A 26099-nucleotide genomic window follows, 5' to 3' on the forward strand; every position below is an offset into this window, starting at 1 on the left:
TATAAACACACCTGTATACTATAAAGCCTGTATTGAAAGTCTTGTCATACTTACTGTTATTGTACATGTAAGAGGGCCTAGATTGGGGTGTCTTCTATTCTGTTTTATAAGATCGTATATAATAATTTTATCTTTTCTTTATTTTGCCGATTTTTTTTCTATTCTGTTATTCTCATCGAGATCCTCACATGCCTCATGTAATTAGTGCGAATGTCTTCGAATTTTCAGGTCAAATGAGTCTAAGATGAACATGGTTGTTATAATATAACAGCCCCTAACTTTTTATATTTGTATTTTTTTATTATAAAATATTGCTTTTATCTTAAAGGCCGTTACCTTTCAAACTCATGTTAAGATGAACATGGTTGTTATAATATAACAGCCCCTAACTTTTTATATTTGTATTTTTTTATTATAAATTATTGCTTTTATCTTAAAGGCCGTTACTTTTCAAACTCATGTTAACCGATTTGACTAAAATTCTCATATTTGATTTATAACATACTAAAACGTATATCATCCAAATTACATGTAGTCCAGTCTAAAATAAAAAGTTAATAATAAATGCACTCGATAAAACATATAAGAATTTTGTGAGTATTAAAGCCTAGACGCCATGTAATCAAAACTATCGAAGTAACCTCTGAAGACTGTCGACGGTTATAATAACCCAATAATACATAAACATAAATGTAAATAGGTATCGATCTCGTGCAATTGCACTATATTTGTTTAATTTCATGTTAAAGCTAAACAAAATAAGAGAATACACGTTTTACCTGTATAACACTTTTTTGTGGATCGAATCATTCAATTAAATGATTCACCTTTGATACCTTTCAATGTCGACACTATTTTTCCTTTTAATGGCTGAACACCAGTTATACATGCGAAACCAATCTCTAGCAAATGTGTTGAATTATGAATACGGATACAATAAGGTTTGATCGTTCACTTGAAAAAATTGTCTTCTAAAATCGAATTATTATTACGTTATTTCATATTATTATATAATAAGTAATTATTGAACCGAACAAAATCATATTCTGTTTTTTTAATATCTCGTAGTTAGTTCCCCTTGAATGGGTTGAACTTTTGTTTTATATACAGCTGGTTCCCTGTCCTTTGTCTGTTTGGCTCTTGCAACAAGGGCAACTCAGATACCCGTATGTTCCATGGGAGAGAACCTGCCTAGAGTTTTGTAAATGGCGGGAAGCATTATAACTGTTATCTTTAAACAACTGATTCTCACGGAGAGCAAGAGGCATCCATTGTTAGACTTGCCCACCGATGCTCTTTTATATAGATGATGACTTTAATTATGTATTTCACTGTTTATTGCGACTATACTATTGAATGATAATTTGCCGATAAGAATACGGAATCAATAAAATATTCAAAATAACAAAGTTAATTCTAGAAAATTTAAACAAAACAATACATAATTGTTTCATTTCGAATTTTTAGCGTATGTACAATGTATATGCTTGTACGGTGAACTCGACTATAACAGCTTGTTTTACCGCCTTTTTCATTTATCAAATTTATACTTAACCAGTTCGATGGTTATATTATCTACACAATTTACATGTATAAACATGATAGCAATGTTTCTAACATTTTGTCTGATATTTTGTAGATTATTGTTAATGTTCATTGAGGAGCCGTTGTGGACACTTTATTGACATTCATTTCAAATATTGTATATCACAAACTGATTGTTGTGCCATCTCAATCCTTTTCATTGGTTTATCTTATTTATTATCCAGAAATGAAAAATGTGTGCACCATATTTTGTAGATTATTTCGAATAGATTGAACATTTTTTTTGTCCTTTCCTTACAATTTATTTAATCCAAAATTCAACTGTCCATGTTGTTAATGGGTAAATCAAGAAAAAAAATGATGATGTCACGACCACACGACAACATTATGTCCATGATCTAAAAGATAAAAACCTTCAACAGGTTCAATCAATCAGAAGACGTATTACGTCCAAAATAAAAATATAACTTATTTTTGTGAGGCTGCTGACCAAATATGAAGTCATTCTCAATCTGGTCTGTAGTATTTAGAAATGTTTGACGAAAATTTAAAATTCATTCAATGTATCAACATATATTATTAAGTATTGGCAATATGGAAGTTCGTGTCTGGAATAAACCATAGTGTGACGAAAATATTTTTGGAGAAATAGACGAACGGACAGACAGAAGTACATATTGATTACAATATGAGCCCCACTTTCAGTGTTAGAAATAGACGAACGGACAGACAGAAGCGCATATTGATTACAATATGAGCCCCACTTTCAGTGTTAGAAATAGACGAACGGACAGACAGAAGCACATATTGATTACAATATGAGCCCCACTTTCAGTGTTAGAAATAGACGAACGGACAGACAGAAGCACATATTGATTACAATATGAGCCCCACTTTCAGAGTTAGAAATAGACGAACGGACAGACAGAAGCACATATTGATTAAAATATGAGCCCCACTTTCAGTGTTAGAAATAGACGAACAGACAGACAGATCAACATATTGATTACAATATGAGCCCCACTTTCAGTGTTAGAAATAGACGAACGGACAGACAGAAACACATATTGATTAAAATATGAGCCCCACTTTCAGTGTTAGAAATAGACGAACAGACAGACAGAAGCACATATTGATTACAATATGAGCCCCACTTTCAGTGTTAGAAACAGACGAACGGACAGACAGAAACACATATTGATTACAATATGAGCCCCACTTTCAGTGTTAGAAATAGACGAACGGACAGACAGAAGCACATATTGATTACAATATGAGCCCCACTTTCAGTGTTAGAAATAGAATGTTAAATTCATTTTACTGAAAATATGTGTTGGGTATACACATGCCTAAGAAATAAAAATCTATATGGATGTATTTGTGTTTATTTAAACATATAACAAAATACACAATAGAAGACAATATATATGGACGGTTTCTGTTTAAAATCACAAAATTTTGGACCTTCAATAAACATCATCAAAATACTATAACATCTCAATATAAATGCGTAAAATAAACTAAACATACGTAATATATATATTTAACATCACTAAACGATATCATGTAAAGTTAACTTCCTGTATTGATATAATGTAAAATTAAGGAGGTTTGGTATTATGTAAAGTCAACATCATATATCGATATCATGTAAAGGGAACATTATATATCGATATCATGTAAAGTTGATCATGACCTCCAGTATCGATATCATGTAAAGTTAACATCACATATCGATATCATGTAAACTTAACATCACAAATCGATATAGTATCAAGTTAACATTTTTAAATATCGCGCACAGTAAAATCACATAAATGTATCGTGTAAATCTAACATCACATATAAATATCACAGATCAGCTAATCAAATTTATAACTTTGGATAAATAGTTTAAAAATAACAAAAATATTGAACAGAAAAGGAAAAAAACCTAAAAAATATCCCAGAATCACAGTACTTGCAGCCTTAGGCGTTACTGTATGATTCATACTAGAATCCGTCAGATACGTACGTCAAATATGTGAGAGTTAACGTGACAACAGTCAGCGATCGCTCAGTAAATTAATTATAAGCACGAATCGGACGGATAAAGCATATTATAAAAATTCTTATGTAAAACGAACTCCACAGTATGACGGTAAGTTGGAAATTGATCTTTAAACACATAAGAGACAATACCGGACAAGATCACTTGTATTTTTATTAGTTTTTCTTTAAAATTTTTGATCGCTTTAAACAAGTTGTTATTTGAATTTGTGGAATTCATAAATCAAACTAATATTTCATATATTTATTAATAAGAGGAAATCACAGATGACACAAGACGGAAATGAACAACAGGAGTGCACCATGGCTATATCAACACCACCAACGCGGAAAGTTGTCTTAACACGTATATTCGAAAATAGAGGATTCAACCACGGACGAGCATCTGTCTGCCTTTTTAGAAGAGTATGAAGCATTGCTACCCACGAAAAAGCGTAGGCAGTTAAAAAGCAGAAAAGACAAACAGAAGTTAATATGTTGGACGACGATGCCACATAGAACAGTTATTTTGAGGAATAAGAGAATATTCAAATCGGAAAGTCCCTTATTAAAAGGCAAAATCAAAAAACTCAAACACATAAAACAAATAGAGAACAACCCTGGCACATATTCCTTACTTGGTACAAGCATTTTCTTATGTAGAAAATGATGGGTTCAACATGGTTTATCGGTTGCTCCCTAACATAAAACTGATACAGTTTCTAACAGTAGCTGATACAAAATGCATATATATTAACGTAATTATAACTATAACTATAAAATAAACAGTTTACGAATTTTACAATTAACATATTTCACATTTTAAGGACAAACTGAAAGTTCATAGCAAAATCATCGTTTTAATTTTGATTTTGATTTTTTTAATCTTTCGAAAGACTGTTTCATAACTGTATGTTTTTCAACAGATCCCCTGCTTTTCATATCTTCTAGACCCTCAATGTACCGTATCTGCCACTATAATGTTCCCATATTAAAAATCTACGCATTATTGTAAGCAAAGTAATGATATCATAAATATTGCAAAATCACATGGCGATTTATTCTATAAGAATATCACTTGACAATTCATTATATTGCAAAATCACATGATGATTACTCCTATTGGAATATCACCCGACGATTCGTTTGAAACATCACATGAGGATTGATCCTATTGCAATATCATGTGACGAAAAATCCTACTGCAATATCACGTGACGATTAATTTTATTGCAATATCACGTGACGATGAATTTTATTGCAATATCACGTGTGTATCAATGTCTATGTTTTACACTGATCACTCAATGAATATGTTGCATTCGGAACTCCTTGTTACGTTTTTGTATTTCTTCCGTTAAGTCGTCTCTTCCACATCTCATTAAGGCCCCATTCAATGTAGAGACCTGTAAAGACATAGAAGTATGAAACATTATCAAAACAGTTGACAAAGTTACTAACGGGATATTAGTTTTAAAAAGTGTAATGGGAGATAATTTTGCTTTTCAGTGAAAAAAATGCAAGTATCAAAAGCGATAAGCATACTGGGCATAAACAAGAATGTAATATGACAGATTGAGCGATGTATGAGTCATTCTTTCGCTTTAGAGGTAGACAAGTACACGTATTTATGCTGCACTTGTTCTATTTGAGCAGTCAAATTGCGTTGACCGTATATTTCTATGTCATATACAGTCACTGACATGATATCACTTTTCCTCATGAATATTTAAATAGAAATTGCCGAGATTATAATTAATTATTCATACGACCTATTCAACCTGTTCTTGTTTTCAATATGTACAACAACTCAAACTTATTTCTTTTGCATTTTTTATAAAAAAAAACATATTTCACTTGTTAATATGTTTGGTCTGCATACTATAAATTATTATATTTATGCTTATTGTTGATAGTTTAGTTCATTCTTAAACAAATTCGTTCACCATCGGTTGCGAATTTCAACAGGTAAATGTATACTTCATCGTGTTGTATATTTCTCCGCCTGCATGATATGAGGCCTTTTTATAAAAGGGGGAAGTTTCCCAATATTTAAATCAATGATGACATTAACACATTAAACAACAATTGAAAATGTTTTTTTTTAGATTGCAGTATAAAGACAATAATAGTGCATTGACTTGACATATCAACGGTATAAGGATTCGGCCCGAAACGGGGAAAAATCTCGGCAGAGCCTCGCGTTTCTAAGACTCATCCTTATATCGTTGATATGTCAAGTCAATGCAATATTATTGTCTATGTGTAAGGATTCAAAGTCATGCGTCAATGCGTATTTGCAGTCTCTTTTTTTAAAGAAACGTATTTATGAATAAGTTTTGTTAAAATATCGTCTAGAACGTATTTGGAAATCGGAGTTTTGAAATTGATCAGTAACACGGCTGGGTAAAGCTGCACGTTCTTGACTTGTCATGTCAGCTTTTTCACTCTTGTTACATGTATAGCGTGCAAATATATTTGAAATTGTCGTCGTGCATCAAAAATAAAATATACTTCAATTAATCTAAGATAACTTAATCCAATTTGCATGCTTAAACAACTATCAAACTAATATATTCAACAAACCTTATCAACTGCCTTTGGCATTTTCTTCAACCAGCTCATCAGCATCTCGTACCGTGCGTCCTCTTCTGTTCCGTCACTGATTTGTATATTTCGTAATATTGCTTGCATTCGTGCACGGCTTACATTCAATATTTGAGCAAGTCGGCGCCATTCCTCTCCCATTTCAACAGCTAGATACCGCATAAGATTTTCATTAATTGGATCAGAATCGTTTACTATGGTAACAGGTGCTTTCACTGGAACAGGCGATGACTCCAAATTGTACTGAGAAAAAAATGAAACAAATTAAGATATGACTTTAAAAAATGTATACAAATGATTTTTGTTCTGTATTTATTTTTTGGCCATTTTTCTCTTTTCTTTTATATAATTCTTTGCTATTATTTTCTGTTCTTTATATCAACTTGTAAATGTTTTTCTAGATGGGTACAATGTTTATAATATGAGAATAGCGGTTGTCACATGTGGAACAGAATCTGCATATCCTTTCGGAGCACCCGAGACCGTGCACGTTTTTTTATTAGGTTCTTCTGTTTATTCTTTTTTATGTTCTGTTTTGTTTGTTGTATCTTTGGTCGTGTGTTGGTCTTTTTTTGATCGTGTTCCATTGTTTGTCAAGGTGTTGCCAGTTTGTCATGAATTTGAATATCTCTTTGATATTTCCTGCGTCTCTGTTAAATCTATAAAAAGTTTCATCTTACTTGAAAGACACACTACTCGGTGCAATGACGATCTATAATATGTTTGTATTTGCAGAAATAACCTTAAGGTGGTACCTAACACTACAGGGAAATAACTCTGTAAAGTCACCTAAACTTTTTAATTACATTGTGTTGTAAAAGGAATATTAAGCTTCTCAATGATCAAAGTTGGTGTTTGTCAAATTGCTATATAACCAGTGTAATTTTTCTGACAAAACGGTTGGTTCAAAATTTTTATTTTTTTTATATTTTTGTCAAAGGGTCAAAGTAAATACTTTGTCAAAATTTTATGAAAATTAAACGAGCCAAATTAATTTTAGTGTAAGTGTTTGGTACCACCTTAAATAGAATAGGTCACCTGATTTTGTTAGTGTACATACAGATTATTACTCGAGTAAATAGTTTAAATTTGATAAATATCCTACCTTCGGAATATTTATTGGGATATCACATAAATGTTGTTTGATCTTTTCTGTAATGGCGGTCTGCGCAATATCGTCTGCGACAGACATTTGTCGTTTGGCTTTCTTTTCCTTCACATCACAATAGCACCGATAAATTTGTATCTTTCCGCGATACACTCGAAAGTTCTTTTGTAAGTATTTGTCGACTTCCGAAAGGTAAACTTCCAGTTCCGAGATGATATTTGAATTGTACACAAATAAAGGTGGTCTGTTTGTAGTGTCACAAATATTTCCCCTGAATGCAATCTCGATGTGATCTCCTTCATTGAGGTTTATAACGGGACTAGGATCTGGACCTTCAATGTATCCTTTAGCCGCCATTTCTTTGGAAGTTTTAACTGCTTTGTTTGCAGGAACGACACTAATAAGTGTGTCATAAGGATCATCACTCCTGAAAATATTACATAATATAGTCACATTCACTTCATTCTTAAACTAGTGAATAAATTTTAAACAGAAATGCAACGTTGATCTTGAATACTTAAGTTTTATTTATGATCAGATAGGCATAAACAACAAAAAAGGAACACAAGCCCAATAGACAGATCTGAACATCAAAACATACAAAATGTAAATCTTCTAAATTTCAGATCAAGAGTCAATATGATCGCTTGATATGACATATTAGGTACTCAAAGTTGGTATTTTAAATTGTAGCCAGATAAATCTCGACAACGTTATGAAACTACCAGAGTCTATCATGTACTATATTGTATTGTTTAATTGCTTAATTCTCTGCCTGAATATTCTAGCATTCATTTTTGTACTGTATTCCTGTCATCTAATGGTGTCATTTTAGTGTTGTGTCTAACATTGTCATAACAGTGCGGGGTTTGGCTATCCATAAAAACCAGGTTCAACCCACCATTTTTCTTAAAATGTCCTATACCAGTCAGGAAAATGGCCATTGTTATATTCTGTTTGTTTCTGCGTGTTTTACTTTTTAGTGTTGTGTATCTGTTGTGTCGTTGTTCTCCTTTTATATTTGATGTGTTTCCCTCAGTTTTAGTTTGTAACCCGGATTTGTTTTTTTCAATCGATTTATGAATTTAGAACCGCAGCATGCCTTTATCTATCAAACATACTGAATTAACTTGAAAAAATAAAGAATAATGGAGCGTTTTTACGTCATTGTTAGCGAATCTTGGACACACATTTTTTTTGCAGATTGACTGTATTGACAATAATAACATACCTTTGTTTAACAAGAACCTGTGCAAATCTCTGTGACAAGAACTCGGATATTATATTGGCCATGAGAGCAACTGTATCATCTGGTGTGTTCATACGGGTACGAAGTACCATGAAACTGGAAATATAAAAACAAAATGACGTGTTATTGTTTATCCTCCTACAACTATGCACAATAAATAAGGAGACGAGGGTGTTAATAACAACAGGCATGGCCTTCGATATAAATGATTCAATACTATAACCGTATTTATAATCCCTTTGAGTAAAAGCCAGAATTGGTATCTTCAACGTACACATACAGATACAGATACAAAATGGCATTTTAAGCGACTGTCATATAAGTCAGCGGTTTATGTAGTTATAAAACAAGGTTTAATCCACTACTTGTACATCAGAAAATTCCCGAACCAAGTCTTTTGTTATCAATCCGATTGAGGTTTAGAGCTTTTGATTTAAGCATTTCATTTTGATAAGGTGTTTTGAGTTTTTTGACGGAGTTCGGTATTTCTGTTGCTTTACTTTTTATAGTTGCCTTTCGGAATTGCTCGCCGTGACAAATGGTAAATTGATTCGAAATGCAAAAAGCAATTGCAAATTTTCTGTTATCCCATGGCGCTAGTTATGTACGAAAGACAGCGAACAAACAACATTAGTAGATGACTTTCCACCAGTGTCTATATGGGGTAAATTTTTCTTACCTATCTAAGGGTTTGGTCATATCGAACTGCAGTAAATCTAACTTGATCTGATGAATATGTATGTTCTCCAGAACTGACCATTTACCATTTGATGATTGGGTCAAAAGGTAAAGTAGATCATTCTCATCATCTACAAACGGTAAAATTATGTGTAAAACGTCATAGACATTGGATGATTGGGTCAAAAGGTAAAGTAAATCGTTCCCATCATCTACAAACGGTAAAATTATGTGTAAAACGTCATAGACATTGGATGATTGGGTCAGAAGATAATATAAATCGTTCTCATCAAACGGTAAAATTAAATGTTAAAACGTATTTATTTGTTTGTAGTGACTTCGTTGATATAGAATTGATGCTCACAAGAAAGCTATTAAACCAAGAGTTCCAAGTTAACATAAACTTTTAGCCACCGCTTTACAAGCAGAGCCAAATACAATGAAAGTCCCAACTATGTATTGGCTTCCGAAGCTACACAAAACCCCTTACAAATATAGATTTATTTCGTCTTCAAGCCATTGTTCAACTACTAAATTGTCTATTCTTCTTACCAGCACACTTGGTACAATTAAAAACCTGATAATAAATTGTTCAAATAAGGCCTTCGAAAATAGTGGAATAAATTACTTTTGGAGTGTCAAGAACTCGTTGGAAGTACTTGATAAATTGCATGCTTATATTGGTGATTTTGAATCTGTTCAAAGTTTTGATTTTTCTACCCTGTATACCACATTGCCTCACATTCTCATTAAGAAAAAATTCACACACCTAATTAAATGGGCATTCAAAAAATCAGAATGTGAATATATATGTTCAAACTCTTTTAGGTCATTTTTTAGTAGCAATAAACAAAAAAACTATGTTAATTGGACATGCTTTGATACTATATATGCCCTTGAATTTTTACTAGATAACATTTTTGTTCGCTTTGGGGATTCCGTATATCGGGACTAACTGTGCACAACTTATTGCGGACCTGTTTTTGTATTGTTATGAGTTACAATTTATGACAAAAATAAGCAAAGACCCATCGAAACAACATCTGATAAACAAATTTAATAATACTTTTAGATTTTTGGATGATATTTTGGCTCTCAATAATGACGACTTCAGTATGTATATTAATGAAATTTATCCTGTTGAACTTACTTTAAATAAAGCTAATACTAACAATGACCACTGCCCTTTTCTCGATCTTGATATCTATATCACTAATGGAAAGCTGAATACTAAAATTTATGATAAAAGGGATGATTTTTCATTTCCTATCGTTAATTATCCGTTTTTAGATGGTGACGTTCCCTTGTCACCATCTTACGGTGTTTATATATCTCAACTTGTACGATTCGCTCGTGTATGTAACAATGTTTTAGATTTTAACGAGAGAAATTTATGAATTACTGAAAAGTTATTACACCAGGGTTTTCGATATCACAAACTAGTCAAAACATTTACTAAATTTTATCATCGGTATAAAGACATCATTCGTAAATATAGCTCAACATGCAGACTTCTAATACGTTCAGATATTTCACATCTAATTTTTTATGGAAATATTCTTTATAAAGCACAAAGGTGTCAGTATTCACCTCAGAAACTTACAAAACCTTTGAATAGACTTATTTAGAAGGGATATAATTACGATACTGTTGTCAAGTCATTAAAGATTGCATATTTTGGCGTTAATATTGAGTCACTGATAAGGTCTTTGCATCGGAACTAAACACATTTATTCTAAAAACAGTTGTTGGCATGACACGGGTTATGTTCTTCTCATATATGTTATGATGGTATGATACTAAACCCCTAACGTGAAGGATTGTGCCTGATGTTCATATGATGAAATCATAATCTTTCAGTCAGTTTAATTGAAGTCTGGAGCTGGCATGTCAGTTAACTGCTAGTAGTCTGTTGTTATTTATGTATTATTGTCATTTTGTTTATTTTCTTTGGTTACATCTTCTGACATCAGACTCGGACTTCTCTTGAACTGAATTTTAATGTGCGTATTGTTATGCGTTTACTTTTCTACATTGGTTAGAGGTATAGGGGGAGGGTTGAGATCTCACAAACATGTTTAACCCCGCCGCATTTTTGCGCCTGTCCCAAGTCAGGAGACTCTGGCCATTGTTAGTCTTGTATTATTTAAATTTTAGTTTCTTGTGTACAATTTGGAAATTAGTATGGCGTTCATTGTCGCTGGACTAGTGTATATTTGTTTGGGGGCCAGCTGAAGGACGCCTCCGGGTGCGAGAATTAATTCTCGCTACATTGAAGACCTGTTGGTGACCCTCTGCTGTTGTTTTTTATTTGGTCGGGTTTGTGTCTCTTTGACACATTCCCCATTTCCATTCTCAATTTTAAGTTGAAGTCATTCGTTCTTAAGTTTTACAGACGGGATCACGTGTTGGTTAACCGTTTTGGAATATTCATTTCACAGATACTAATGGATATGTTTATGTTATTAATGTCGTAACTACAACCATGACTGTACCCTTTTCCTGAATGTGAAATACCAAATAAGACTCATTACCGGGTTTGTAATAAAATGAGCAACGCGATAAGTGTCACATGTGGCGCAGGAGTGTTATGTGTACTATGGTCTTTTTTTCTTATTAAGCCATGGTGTTGTCTGTTTATTTTCCACATATGAGTTTTAATGTCCCTTTGGTATCTTTGGTCCCTCTTTTATTTCCCTGAATAAGAATACCGATGTTCACTACACCACTACTCTTGATTTTGACCTGTACCTGTCAGATAATGGAATCCTCTTGCTTTATTTATAAGGTAGTGTCATTAAAAAAAAAATCCCCACTAACCCTTACATTTGTTCATATAATTACACACATGTATTTAAAAAAAATGGAAATCTTATAAAATATTTGTTTTTTCGTTGTTTAAAAGGGAAAACAATGTTAAATTGTTCACAAAAGAAGATTTTTGGTATATGAAAAGGATTCATTGAAATTACAGACGAAAATATCAATATTGAAATTCAACGACACTTACCATCGGTATGCGCGTAATCTCCCATATACCACTTTGTTTGAACAAATTTCTTTTCCTCCAATTCATTCATAGCTTCTTCTTGTTGCTGTTGGTACTTTTTCTTCTTTTCTTCCAGTAGTCGCTTCTTCTCTTGTTCTTCGTCATACGTGACGATTACCGGTCGAGCTTGTTTCATCTTATCTTCTTTCATTTTTCTCATTTGGGCAATCTTTCTTGCCTTCGCTGGATTTGGTGGACATGGGATCGTAACCTAGAAAAAAAAAGACTTTTTTAAAACTTACATGATATTAATCGGTAAACAAAAGATGAAGACTGGTGCCTATGATGAGTTTATTAAAATCATTTTTCGATGATTTTACGAAAGACGACTAAGAGCTTTTTCATATACACCATTAGATTGAACTAATGCAGTATTTTCAAATTTGTCTTCATTTACACTTTTTTGTTACTATATTAAATTCGCAGCTAATATTTCATTATTCAATATTGTGCAATAAACTGATAAAAACTTTCCCAAGTTTGCCTTTAAGGATGTACTTAGGTGAGGTTAGGTGAAAATTAATAAATTAAGAAGTTAAAATTGATACTTTAAGCTGGTAGAGCATCAATTAAGGATAAAAATAAGCTAAAAATATTGATAGGTCATGTACCTCCTTTTCGAGATATTTGAGATTTGAAATATGGCGGGAAAAGGCTGACTCGGACTTTTACCTTATATTTGCATTGGTATTATTAGGTCTCAAAACAAAAGAAAGAAAATTAAGAATCTTCTAAAATTTTGGTAAATGACCTTTCATGAGCTATTTAGTCTTACATGAAAAAAATAAATGGGTGTTATGGGGCAAAATATTTTACATTGTATTGTATGGAAAAACACCAAGGAGTCCGAACATTTGTCACAAATTCCAAAACCTCACCTAAGTACATTCTTAAGTCCTGGGGAAAGAAACAAAGCATACACAATTTGAAAACCTAACACTTCGTACTCACGGTTATTGGTTTGACACTTCGTACTCACTGTTATTGGTTTAACACTTCGTACTCACTGTTATTGGTTTAACACTTCGTACTCACTGTTATTGGTTTGACTATGTAGGCTCCTTCCCATGATATTTTGATGATATGACTTGACTTAATGTAATACACTTCGTACTCACGGTTATTGGTTTGACTATGTCGGCTCCTTCCCATGATATTTTGATGATAGGACTTGACTTAATGTAAAACACTTCGTACTCACGGTTATTGGTTTGGCGATGTCGGCTCCTTCCCATGATATTTTGATGATAGGACTTGACTTAATGTAATACACTTCGTACTCACGGTTATTGGTTTGGCGATGTCGGCTCCTTCCCATGATATTTTGATGATAGGACTTGACTTAATGTAATGCACTTCGTACTCACGGTTATTGGTTTGACGATGTCGGCTCCGTCCCATGATATTTTGATGATAGGACTTGACTTAATGTAATACACTTCGTACTCACGGTCATTGGTTTGACGATGTCGGCTCCTTCCCATGATATTTTGATGATAGGACTTGACTTAATGTAAAACACTTCGTACTCACGGTCATTGGTTTGACGATGTCGGCTCCTTCCCATGATATTTTGATGATAGGACTTGACTAATGTAATACACTTCGTACTCACGGTTATTGGTTTGACTATGTCGGCTCCTTCCCATGATATTTTGATGATAGGACTTGACTAATGTAATACACTTCGTACTCACGGTTATTGGTTTGACTATGTCGGCTCCTTCCCAGGATATTTTGATGATAGGACTTGACGTGAGGATGTGTTTACACTCAGGTTTCTTCTGTTGTAGTTCATGTATGGTGGTAGAATCAACAGGCTGGACCTAAACATACATTTATTTTCCTTGCAATTAAGTTTCAAATCAATAAAATTATTTTTGAAATTTTGATTTGAGTGTCTTTGTTCTTACATTTTTTGTACACATTATGGTCCGGATTGAGGTCCTTTCTTACATTATTCTTCAATATTTTAGAATTATTTTCTGTATTCTTTATGTAAGTTGCCCCTTTTTTCTATTGTCTTTATAATTTAGCACCCCATCATTCTCGTTTCTTTATATTTTTACCATATTCATTTTCTATTAATTTATTTTTTTCCTTTCCTTCTTAATTTATTGTCCATTATTTATCTAGTCTGCAAATAAAGGCAACAGTAGTATACCGATGATCAAAACTCAAAAATCGAAAGAAAAAAACAACAAATCCGGGTCAAAAACCCCATCCAGACCCTCACACACAAAATAATAATTATTCTTTGTCATCTGATATAAAACACCATTTTTTTGTCAAACTGGATCAGAATATCTTTTAAAGGACCCTCCCCCTTTTGAAGTTAAATAGTCGTTTCCTAAACAGCAAAACATTATAAGGTCAAGTAGAACATTCCGTCACAGCAATATTTGTCGGTCATATATTTGTTCATGTTTACTTTGTCAAACTACAGCCTTTTAAAATAAGACGTGTTATGTCCCCTATGTCTTATGACTACTATATTTGGAACAATGTTTTCTCCGTCACTCAAAGCCACAAACGAAAAGGAAGATTACATCGAATTTTGTTTATCATTGTACATGAAAAACAAGATCAAATGTTAATTTAGGTCTTTTAAGTTTGCCAAATATTGTTTTGTACGTTTTGACAACATGGACTACATAGATATTAAAAGCTTTAAATATAAAATACAAGTATATAAATAGCCCTATATTGAGTGTGGTTTGTGGGCGGTGGTTAAAGATTTATACATGTACATAGCATCCTTAGTATTTAACCGACATTTCAAAAATATTTCTCGTTGTTCGTACTCCTTATATATGAATTAATTATACAAAAAGTATGTCCAAATAAAACAAAATATATGTTTAAAGTTTCCATACCCATAACATGCATAAAGCGTTGTAAACCGAATAATTGGCAATAAGATTAATACCGCTTAATGTTATTTAGAACGACATTCTTTGCAATTGTGTATAAGATACTTTTGTAATGAAGGTTTTGCCATTTGCTTGTATTTCAATCATTTCCTAAAACGCATTTGAATTGACTGACCTTAACCTTGAAATTAGTATCTCTAAATTATATCCCTAAATATATGCTTGTTTTTCTGAAAAACGTTTGTCTTGGTTGGATTTAACCTTGGCATAAGTATATCTAAATACGTACCTGTAGAAGAACATGTTCTCTTGATTTGAAGGTTTCTTTCGGTACAGTCAGAGTAACCCGCTGATCGTATGATGAAGCAATTTTAGCTGATCTTTTTGAGAAAGTTATATAATCTCTCTTCAATCTTGTCATTACTGCAAACTTAGCAAAGGTTTTTAGCTCTGCTTGGGCAAATTTCGCTTCCTAAAAATAAAAACAAAATAATACATATTCTTGTTTAAATAAGATTTGAAAATAAATTTGTTTTCTTAACGGGCTAGTTCACAAGGTTCGTAACAGATGGGGAGAGCGGCAATTAAGTATATTATATTGTTCCGTCTCTGAGCTCTTTGTCTTTGATCTTATTTCTTAATGCTACATGCTTAACAAATAAACAACAAATAATATCACTAGTATTCTAGTGGAGACAACTTCTCTGCCTTCCTGATATCTAACCTGGTTATTTTAAATTCCCTTGAAAGTTTATTACACCATATATGATGAATTACTACTGTAAAAAGGATTTATATTGCGATCAATAAATAATCAAAATAAAACAGGGTCCAATACTACAGTTCAACAAAATTTTACTCAAAATCAGAACTTTCTCTTTACCTTATGATGGTCAAAGGTAACTTCTCTGGTTTCTAGATCGCTCCATCTTCCGTTAATTTCTGCTTTGATGAATGGTTCCCTCGAGTGTGCACTTGTTCGGGATAAGGTGAAAGGTACGCATATGTATACAGGGACCTAGAATAAAAATTATATCTCTGATATGATGTGTTTGAACTTAATTCAAAAGGAGGAGAAAACAAAAATAACTTATCACGAAAGTATCAATAAATCAAACTGCATATGCCGTAATTTATTAATTTTTGAACTTAGGAAGCTAGATTTATATAAGATCACTGCTTTTGTTTCCTAATCCTAAATTTTTAAATGATCATCCTAATTTTTAAATTACTTTTATATTTCCGCATATTTATTTACTCTAAAGTTGTATAGCTATATATTAATAATTGAATACTTGTAAATTTCGTATCTATTCTAGTAGCTATATATTACTTATTATTTAATAACATACGTTTACACGAAGGAAATTACTACCAAAATTAGATAAAAACCCAGAAACGGACCCGAGTTCATCAATGGTTGTTATCGGTTGAGGATTAAGCTCTGGGCTGATGACTGTGGTGTGGACAATTTTCTGTATCTTGACCAACAGATTTTAATCTAGGATTGACCTTTTCACTTTTCTGTTTATATATATCATTGAATATCAAGGTATTTTTCCTAGTTATTTCTTCTGTTTTACCACCCGGCGTGGGACAGGAGGAGACGAGCAATCTAACTCCCCATTACTTCTTCAATATAAATTACAGGTTTTATTCTATTTTTTTTGTTTTACTTTTAATATTTAATTAACTCTTATGTTTAACAGACATTTGAAAAGAATGTATATGCCTTGTGCATTAAACAAGAAAACAATTATAATTATACTTGTCAATGACTTTGAAAAAACCTATATCTATCCTGACAAAAATCGGTCTATTATTTATGCGTATACATTAATTTGAACTTGGCTTTAATGGAGAAGTTTACAACAGTTAACTATTAAGATATAAATTATCGAGATTATATGTCACGCCACTATTTGCTTAAGCTGTTGAACATGTCTTGGTTCAATCGTTAAGTAAATATTATTTGCACCTTTGTTGCATATATAAAACGCACCTGTCATTAAGAAGTGCACGTAAGCTGATAAATGCTATCAATCAAGCAACTGTCAAAAACTAAGTGAAATTGTAAGAAAGAAAAAATCGAATTACCACTGCATGCGCCTCTCCTACTTATTATTTTATAATAAAGAATAGAACAGAACTTTCATTCATACATTTGTTCAATACTTATTTTTGATAAATTACTAGTTGCTACCTCTACAAACTTTATGTAACTAATAAATAAATAAAAGTATTGTGTTGGTACATGTATGTTGTGTTGATACATGTATGTTGTGTTGGTACATGTATGTTGTGTTGGTACATGTATGTTGTGTTGGTACATGTATGTTGTGTTGCTGGTTTGCTGGCTTGTACCTAACATATTTACTCTTAATAACGCAGGTGCGGTATATGATTCCATCGTTTACATTTACGTACAAATGAATATGTATTTAATAAAAATGTAAATAATACTTTTATTACGTCTTTTGTGATTTTTGTTTAGGCGGCTTTTACCATAACATCTCGTTTGGGCTTAATAACACAGATGCGAAACCTTAATGTTCATGTAATTAATAGAAAAGTAAGTATACTGTGTATGTTGTGTTTTGGTTTTGAAGGCTTATATCTTGCAACTTGTTTCAATTTTTAATAACACAGCTGCGATACGATTTTATCCTACATATTAGTGTATTCACGGTAAGCACAAATGTTCAAGGCTGTAGAATTGTATCAATTGGGAAATATTGTTTAATTTTGGAATGCCTCTTTGATTTCTTGTCAGTCAATCAAAAGACTGATATGCATTGCACATACATGTAGTGTAATTATAATTATTTAACCACTTACATCTAGTTTGCCATCCTCAATCGTCGACGATAACCTCAGTATACTGCTGACCAGTTCTTCCTGTGGGCCATAGGTTAGATTGCAATTTAGTTGACTAACTGGTTCTAACTCGACATGATCTGGAGAGAAGTGACCAGGACTGGCTCGAACAACACAGCCAACGTCGCCATTTTCAAGCACAATTCTGTTGAACAATAAAAATACGAACTTAAAGCATTATACACGTTATAAAATGGAGAAAACATATTTGTGTCTTTTATCCTCTGATGTGCACGTGGGGATCAAAAGATATGTAAAATATGCTGATGTCTAAGATAGAACTTTCTATGTTAAAGAAACCCTAGTGCTGATCTGATTTCTTGTACATTTATATGTCAGTGTGCTTCTGAATCAACTTCAATTTGCAAATAAATCTGTAGTAGACAGCTTTGTATATACATTTTCAAGACGACACTTTTGCCATAACTCTTCATAAACACAGATCCAATCATATAGAGGTAAATATCTCGGTTGCAATAACACAAAATTAACAATCTTTGAAAAGTTGTTATAATTATTCAAAAAGCCTCCCTACACGAAGGAAGCATTGCTTTCATTTAGCAATTTTAACGATATCAAAACAAATGAAATTAAAACCTTGTTTTCTTCCAGAATAAGGCCACAATTAAAAATATTTATTAGTCTTCATGCCTATTTGATTAAAAAAAACTTCTTCAAATCAGGACAATAAAAGAATTTGAGTAGGCAGCTTTTTTCTGGGTAGGTAGCGTTTGGGCAAGCAAACCTATTCTTTTGTATGGCCTAAACAGCTACATTCATTTTATGTGTATAGTTGTTATATAATGATTTTGGTTAATAAAGATTTATTAATGAATTTGCAATTTGTTTTTATACGAGGTACTTTTACTTTTATGATCATGATGAGGTTAAGGACGGAAAGTCCCGGCTTCTTTTTATAAGGTACTTTAACGTTGCCATGATGGGATACAGGACGAGAAGTCCCGACTGCATATTAAACAATCGATCATTTGTTGACTGTTACGTTGCCATGATGAAGTAAAGAACGAGAAGTCAATCGATCCTTTGTCGAGAAGATTGGTTACCTTAACATATATTAATGAAATTTTATCTTTTGGTCCATAAACTTTTTATTAACCTAATAAATGTCAAAGAATTCGGTTTCGTGACTTGACTTTTATTAGTGAATATAAGGCAATAGATTCATTCTTCTCCGATAGGAACTAAATCAGATTAATGTTATAACGCATACAATGGTTGTTTAACTCTGATACAGGTCAATTGGTCGTTATCATATTTCATGTGTTTACCAGCAAAATTCACTTAAGGTGGTACCAAACACTTTAACTAAAATTAATTTGGCTCGTTTAATTTCATAAAATTTTGACAAAGTATTTACTTTGACCCTTTGGCAAAGTATAAAAATTTCAAAATATTTGAACAAACCGTTTTATCAGAAAATTTACACTGGTTATATTGACAAAAATTTTGATCATTGAGAAGCTTAATATTCCCTTAACAACACAACGTAATTAAAACGTTTAGCTGATTTTACAGTTATCTTCCTGTAGTGTTAGGTACCACCTTTATTCTTCCCTTTTCACTATTAAGATTGACGACAGTGGAACAAAAAGTTTTCTCTTTTATCCCCTAGCTTCAGCCTTGGTTTACTTCAATTTTAATAATCGTTGACCTTTTGGCAATCACTCATATAACTTTTGTTTTATATAGACACCTGCACATGTAACTTTTTTTCTCTCGTTCTAAATAGCTATCTAGCATATATATTAATTCTTACAGAATATACGATTATTTTTAAATATTAGAATATGAGTAATGAGAGATGTGTGATATTTTTCAATGACTGAGAACCCCACAGATACAAAAATTAATCAAAATCATATCTTAAGTGTTAAACAAAAGACACTTGTCGATAATGTATATCAAGCTCCTTATCTGTTTAGGCAATTAACATGTCTGGCTTAGTCATACAATATACATCTTCATCCAAGTACTGTTTGATTAATCTTTAAATTTGCCGTGTACTATGATTAATCTATTGAATTTAACGTCAATACCAGCAATATTGGCTATATCATGGCAGTTAGTTTTTAATTGTGAAAGACGCCGGAGAGAACGAATAACTTTTTGTAGGGAAATATATATTTTATTCCATAAAGATTGTAGCCTCGTGTGGGTTTCAAACTCGCAACATCAGTGCTACTTAGATAATTGAATCATCGATGTCCCCTGTAAAACATGAAGAAATATACAAATTGGATTTTTATCGTTTTTAAGTTATAATTCTTGTTTACCTGCACTTTGTTGTTCCTGTGAGTGACGATGATGGATGACCCAATTATCTATGGTCATTAATGTTGTATTTATAAGAAAAAACTAAATAAAGATATAAAAAGTACTTACTCAAATGTGGGCCACTTTTCCCAAACTGCACTTTTCTCCACAAATCCTGATTCTTTCCTTTTCCATTCTGCTTCTTTGTCCTGTTTAGCTTGTTCTATCATTCGCTCTTCTTCCTCCTGCTTTTGAATAGCTTCTTCCATTTTTCTTGCTTCTTCCACTTTCTTCTTAGCTTCGTGATTTCTTTTTAATTCGATTTCTTCCTCAATTTGCTGTGCTTCGTCTTTTGCTTTTTGTGCGTATACTTGTGCTGCTGTAGCAGTACGTTCTGTTTCTACGGATAGTCGGATAGCTTCGGATAATTCCGCGTTCGCTCGGGCAACTTCGGCATTCAATTTTGCGAGTTTTTCCGTAAGCTCTCTCTGTTCAATGCTTTGGATTTCTTCCTCTGTAATGAAAGAATAAGGTCATAAGTATTGTCAAATTACAACTGTTAAAATGTTCTATCAGTTCATAAGTCTTTTCTAAAAAAAAACGTTATAGTTTTCTGACTGCCGGATTCTATTAACAAAATTCGTCCAACTAGCACATTAAAGCTGTAAAAACTCGTTCATTCATCATCAATGCATTTAGTGGCTTACAAAACTCATATTTTAATCAAATACATAAATTCAAATTTTAAGTAGTTTTACTTTAAAAGTTTATATCCGTCTTGATAATGATGTTTTTTTTTTCTAAAGTAGAAATAAAATTTTACGATACTAAATTACGGTAATAGTGTTCTTTATAGAAACGTCACAACACTGAATAAAATTAAGAAATTCATTAGAAACTATATAAAATATCAGTTTCAGTAGGGCGTATAATTTATTAGTTGATTTAATTGCTATTTTGAACGTTAAATTACAGTTGAAAGTTTTACTGATGTTTAACACCGCATATATAAATAAAGATGAAAAAGAGTTTAATTCTCCAAAAGTTAAACTGACATGGCGCTATTGATATAAAATTAACATGAAAAAACAAAGATGACAGCTGTAAATGGGGAAAAAGGGAGGCTGAACGTCTCAATCTTTATAACTATATAGTCACCGGGTAACCACACAAATACCCAATTAAAAAATTAGTAACAGAACTTATATATCTTTAGAATAATATTTCCTTAATTCAAATCTTAGCAATAGTCATCAAAAATGCAATGCAATACCCCTATTTGTTCCTCCATGGAATTTAATAACCACTTGTTTGCACTAAGTAAGCTCGGAAGTGATTGAAGAAAGAAAAAAAAGAAGCTTTGTCTAAATTAATATTGATTCTAAAAATAACATATTCATCAATTAATTTACAGAATGTTAACAAACCGAAAACCATTTGATTGCATCAAAAACATGAAATATTAATGTATAAATTAAATGTAATTTAATTCAAACGAAACAGATAAAAATGTGACGCAAAGATGGCTGATTTATGAAGCAACGTTACTTTTACATGTCAAAGCTACATAACTAATTAAAAAACATTAATACAAACTGGAAAATTTGAATCGTTAGCAAAGGTGTACGCAATGTATCCGAGAATAAAGAATGTTTGAAAGTACCTTTAGGAAAAGACCAAGTTTACTTATAAAATAAATGGAACAAAATCCAGTTCTAGGGGTTCGAACTGAGAAGAAATTTCATCTCATTTAAAATCGTCTTGTGTGCAGTTTAAACAAATCCGAGGAAAGGGTCGTTAAATCCGAAATGATGGACAACTAATTGGTATATCCGATATTTCCCGAAGACATCCGAAATATTACGACACAGTGTTAGTACAGATACATTTAGAAGTTAACGTATATTGTACTGAAAGAACCTTCTTGTTCTTTATGTAGTGAAGTTGCTGTTTAAAACTTTTATTGGCGTATATTTAACAAAGCCTTTGTCTCTTATGAGGCCATTTAGTGAACATCATTCGGTACATTTGTAAATGCCTCTTATGATATCGAACATGAGTCGTTTTCTTTTGTCTTTCTTTCAAAAGTGCTTTTTACAAGTTAATGTTACATGTAACATGTATATCGAAAATATATTTGTTAGGCGTTATCGATATATCGTTGGAGGTTTGACTTTAAAGAAACATGTTTTATATTGTATTAAAAAAAACTTATCATTTTAATGCAGAAATGACTTTTTTAATCATTTTGAGAAGAGAAAAATATTGTTGCATATGATGCATTGATACACTTACGAATGTTGCAGTATATAAAGATCAAAAGAAGGCGTATGCAGATCTTGGTGCAATTCGTCAATAAATCATTTTGTGAATAAATTATAATTGCCAAGTAATCATAAGGCATGACTTTAATTATAACCGCATTCGAAAAATGTCATTTAAATGATGTAAATATGAGAAAAAAACTAAATTGTATTTTATGAACATATTATATATCATGTTCTTTGATTTTAATGGAATGACATTAGATGTAACTTAAAATGTGAAAAAAAACAAATTTACGATAAACGGATAGTTGAACATTGAAGGAAATATGCACAACACTCACATTGTTCAAGCCTTTTTTGCTGTTTTGTTCTTTCGGTAACCAGTTCCAAACAGTTATTTAGTACGAATTCCTGAACTGGTAATCCTGATATGCACAAACCAACTTAAGTTAAGATATCAAATCGTCATACTTATTTATCGTAGAAATCAGAGATTGATTGATTACTGGTTTCTTAACGTCCAGTGGCAAATATGTCATGCATGTTCAGGACAAATCGAAGAAAACCCCTTCCGTTCGGAACAAATCTAAACTAAGGAAATTTTGTGCATACGACCCTCTGAACACGGAAAGTATAGTTTTACAATGTAAGATTCTCAGGTTTTCAAATTATATAAGAAAAGACTGCAAATGAAGCGTTTAAATTCAATGATCAAGTCCTTTTTTCATATTTGCTTATGATATGATCATTTAAGTGGTTAGGTATTTTAGAGTTAAAAAAAACCAACTTCGGAGTGATGAGAAGATAATAACTCTATTAAACATTCGATTCGAGCTTTCATGTGAACGGAAGTCATATGTACTATTATATAGGAAAGTGTTTGACGAAAATACAATACTACGTGTACATGTATGTAAAGTATAAATAGAAACGTATATCCTAGCATTTGCATAGTTATATTGTATATTTCCTTGTCATATATGGCACCGACCATACGTATCTAATGAGGAAGGACACGGATATGTTTTATTAGGTATAAAGTCAACATCGAGTGTTATGTAAAATATTCTCGTCCAATAATTTCAATGAAGGATATCGTTAGGTCTTCTTCTAATAAATTTGAACAATGTTCGATCCGAAAAAAGAAACAAAAAAGCAATGCCCCACTAAAGACCAATGGCGTTGGCTAACACTATCATTATTCTTATTGTTTTGACTCGTGTTCAAAAGTTAATGTTTTGAAAATTGCTAATTAATTTTTCTAAAGTAATCAAACTGAAAAATTAATCAAACTTACCTGATAATTAACTATCAAAACTTTTATGTATCCTAGTAGCACTTTTAATGATTGATATTTCTTAAAGTGGAGCGTTAAATGACCATCTCTGATAACGTTTCACTTATTTCAAGATTTACAAATATCTCTTTAAATTGGTAATAAACTTTCTCTCCAAATAGATGCGTGCTTTTAACCCTTAAATGGTAGTGACCGATATATTAAAGAACGTTGTTTACGTTAGCGTGGTTAATAAAGTCAAATTTATAGTTCGATGGCATGTTATAAGCGGTCATGTCTTATTGTGGCGTGGCCTGATAAGAAATGATGTGATTTTATTATTAGTTTTCAACCATTTATAAAGGTTAATTTAACCTGAGAGAGAGATTTCACTAGGTGATTGTTACAAATGATTAAATCAGTACGAACAATTTAATTAAAATTATGGATTCTGAGTTTCTCAGTGAATGGCATATCGACATGGAAAGAGTTGCTTCCCTTTTGATACGCAATTTGATCAAAATTGTAAAAAATGAACGGATGCTTAACCTAATCTTTCCGTCATACATTTCGGGATAGAAAAGTTGTGATTTTTATTACTATTCTGGACTTGAATTATCATTATCGGGATATTTGAGATAAATGTTTTGCTCTGTTATTGTTTAGAAACATCGTTTGATTCATGGTCATAATGTTTGTCTTTTATCGTCAGTTTTCATTTTTTTTTAAAATGTTTTTTTTTAACGATTGGTCTATTATGGTAAACGTTCAGTGGGAAATGTTTCAGGTATATACAGTGCTATATTTTACGAAGATGCTATAAAAATTACTGACTACAAATGCGCTTCTCTTAGTATTCGGAATATTTGAAATATCATCTGATTATAATGTGTCCACTAACAATGAAAGCGGTCAATTTCGTTTCAAATATCATATATTATTGTAAATCTTTTTTTTAACTTAAGATCAACTTAGTAATTGTCAATAAACGTTCAGTGGTACGTATGTTAGGCAAGTTCAGTGCTATTTTTGACGCTATAAATGAGACTGACTACACATGCACTTCCCTAGATATTCGGGATTTTTAAAATGATTATTCACGATGTGTCCTCTAACAATAAAAGAGGTATTTTTGTGTTTTAAATATTATATATTATTGTATATCTCTTTTGTTCTTGTGATCACTTGAGTGATTGTCGATAAACGTTCAGTTGCAAGTATGTCAGGCATATTTAGTTGTACGTTTGTCAGTGATGCCATGAAATAGACTTATTGAACATAGTGCACTGCCCTTGATATTCAGCGGGATTTTTTAAATGAATACTTACCTCTTGTTTTGTTAGGGGCAAACTTATAATCATATCTTCTTTTTGAAGGCCTTTATTTTATTGTAACTTCTTTACTTCATTGTTTGTTTAAATGATAATTGATAACGATTAATCTACCATTATCAACAAAGTGATTCCGGATAAACGTTCAGTGGCAAGTATGTCAGACAAATCCGTACTAATTTTCAATGATGACACAAAACCAGACTATTTACTCATGCACTTTCCGATGTATAAATTAAGTAGTACCTATATTCGATTACAATGCAAGGAAACAATTAAGGGTTTATCATAATAAATGCAAAATTGACCTAATTTATAAATGTCAGTCACAGGAGTGATTGGAATTGCAAGTTTGACATGAATGACAGCCGCAGGAGTGATTGAAAAGAAAACCAAAATACAACCATAAATATTATGTTAAAATGCAAACAGAAATTGAATAAAATATAAACGATTATTTCTATTCTTCAATAACTAATAAATATAATGTTATGTTTACAATCTAAGAAGTCGTACTGACTGACTTTCTGGTTCTCACGACCTGATTATCTAACAGAAATAGAATCACTGTGCATAGGTAGAAGTCATCGTTTGTATAATACGTAGAACATGCATTCCGGGGTTCGAATCTTAGAACATTTCAATTAAATTTCAATTTTCGACAAGTATGGTCAATGAAATACACGCACTTTTCTTAACCATGTTAACCTTGATTTGTTATCATGTCAATGCTGTGTCTTTGTGACACATATTTCATACGTTCAAAGGAAGTTTATTTATAATTTTTACGTCATCCTTATATCTGTGTAACCTTTTCATTTTTATTTATCTAATAGAAATAGATCGAACTACTGCTCTTATATTAAACTCATCGTTTGCATAATATGTAGAACATGCATTCCGGGGTTCGAATTTTAGTTTTAATCTCAGAACATTT

General features: G+C 32.0%; 1 protein-coding gene across 2 annotated transcripts in view; it reads right to left on the bottom strand.

Moving 5' to 3' along the window:
* Nucleotides 1-2912: 2912 nt before the first annotated feature.
* The window catches only part of LOC143052145 (death domain-containing protein 1-like), a 51057-nt gene continuing 27870 nt past the window's right edge, over nt 2913-26099 (bottom strand). For both annotated transcript variants that reach the window (XM_076225106.1, XM_076225107.1), the window contains exons 3-13: nt 20418-20802; nt 17976-18159; nt 16021-16155; nt 15427-15609; nt 13962-14090; nt 12226-12475; nt 9217-9346; nt 8520-8633; nt 7286-7715; nt 6160-6423; nt 2913-4979 (exon numbers count right to left, since the gene is read on the bottom strand). In XM_076225106.1, the coding sequence (XP_076081221.1) occupies nt 4878-4979; nt 6160-6423; nt 7286-7715; nt 8520-8633; nt 9217-9346; nt 12226-12475; nt 13962-14090; nt 15427-15609; nt 16021-16155; nt 17976-18159; nt 20418-20802 (2306 nt within the window). In that variant the 3' untranslated portion in view covers nt 2913-4877. The remainder of the gene's footprint in view (nt 4980-6159; nt 6424-7285; nt 7716-8519; nt 8634-9216; nt 9347-12225; nt 12476-13961; nt 14091-15426; nt 15610-16020; nt 16156-17975; nt 18160-20417; nt 20803-26099) is intronic.

The sequence above is a fragment of the Mytilus galloprovincialis genome, chromosome 11 (assembly GCF_965363235.1).
Source record: "Mytilus galloprovincialis chromosome 11, xbMytGall1.hap1.1, whole genome shotgun sequence".
NCBI lineage: Eukaryota > Metazoa > Mollusca > Bivalvia > Mytilida > Mytilidae > Mytilus > Mytilus galloprovincialis.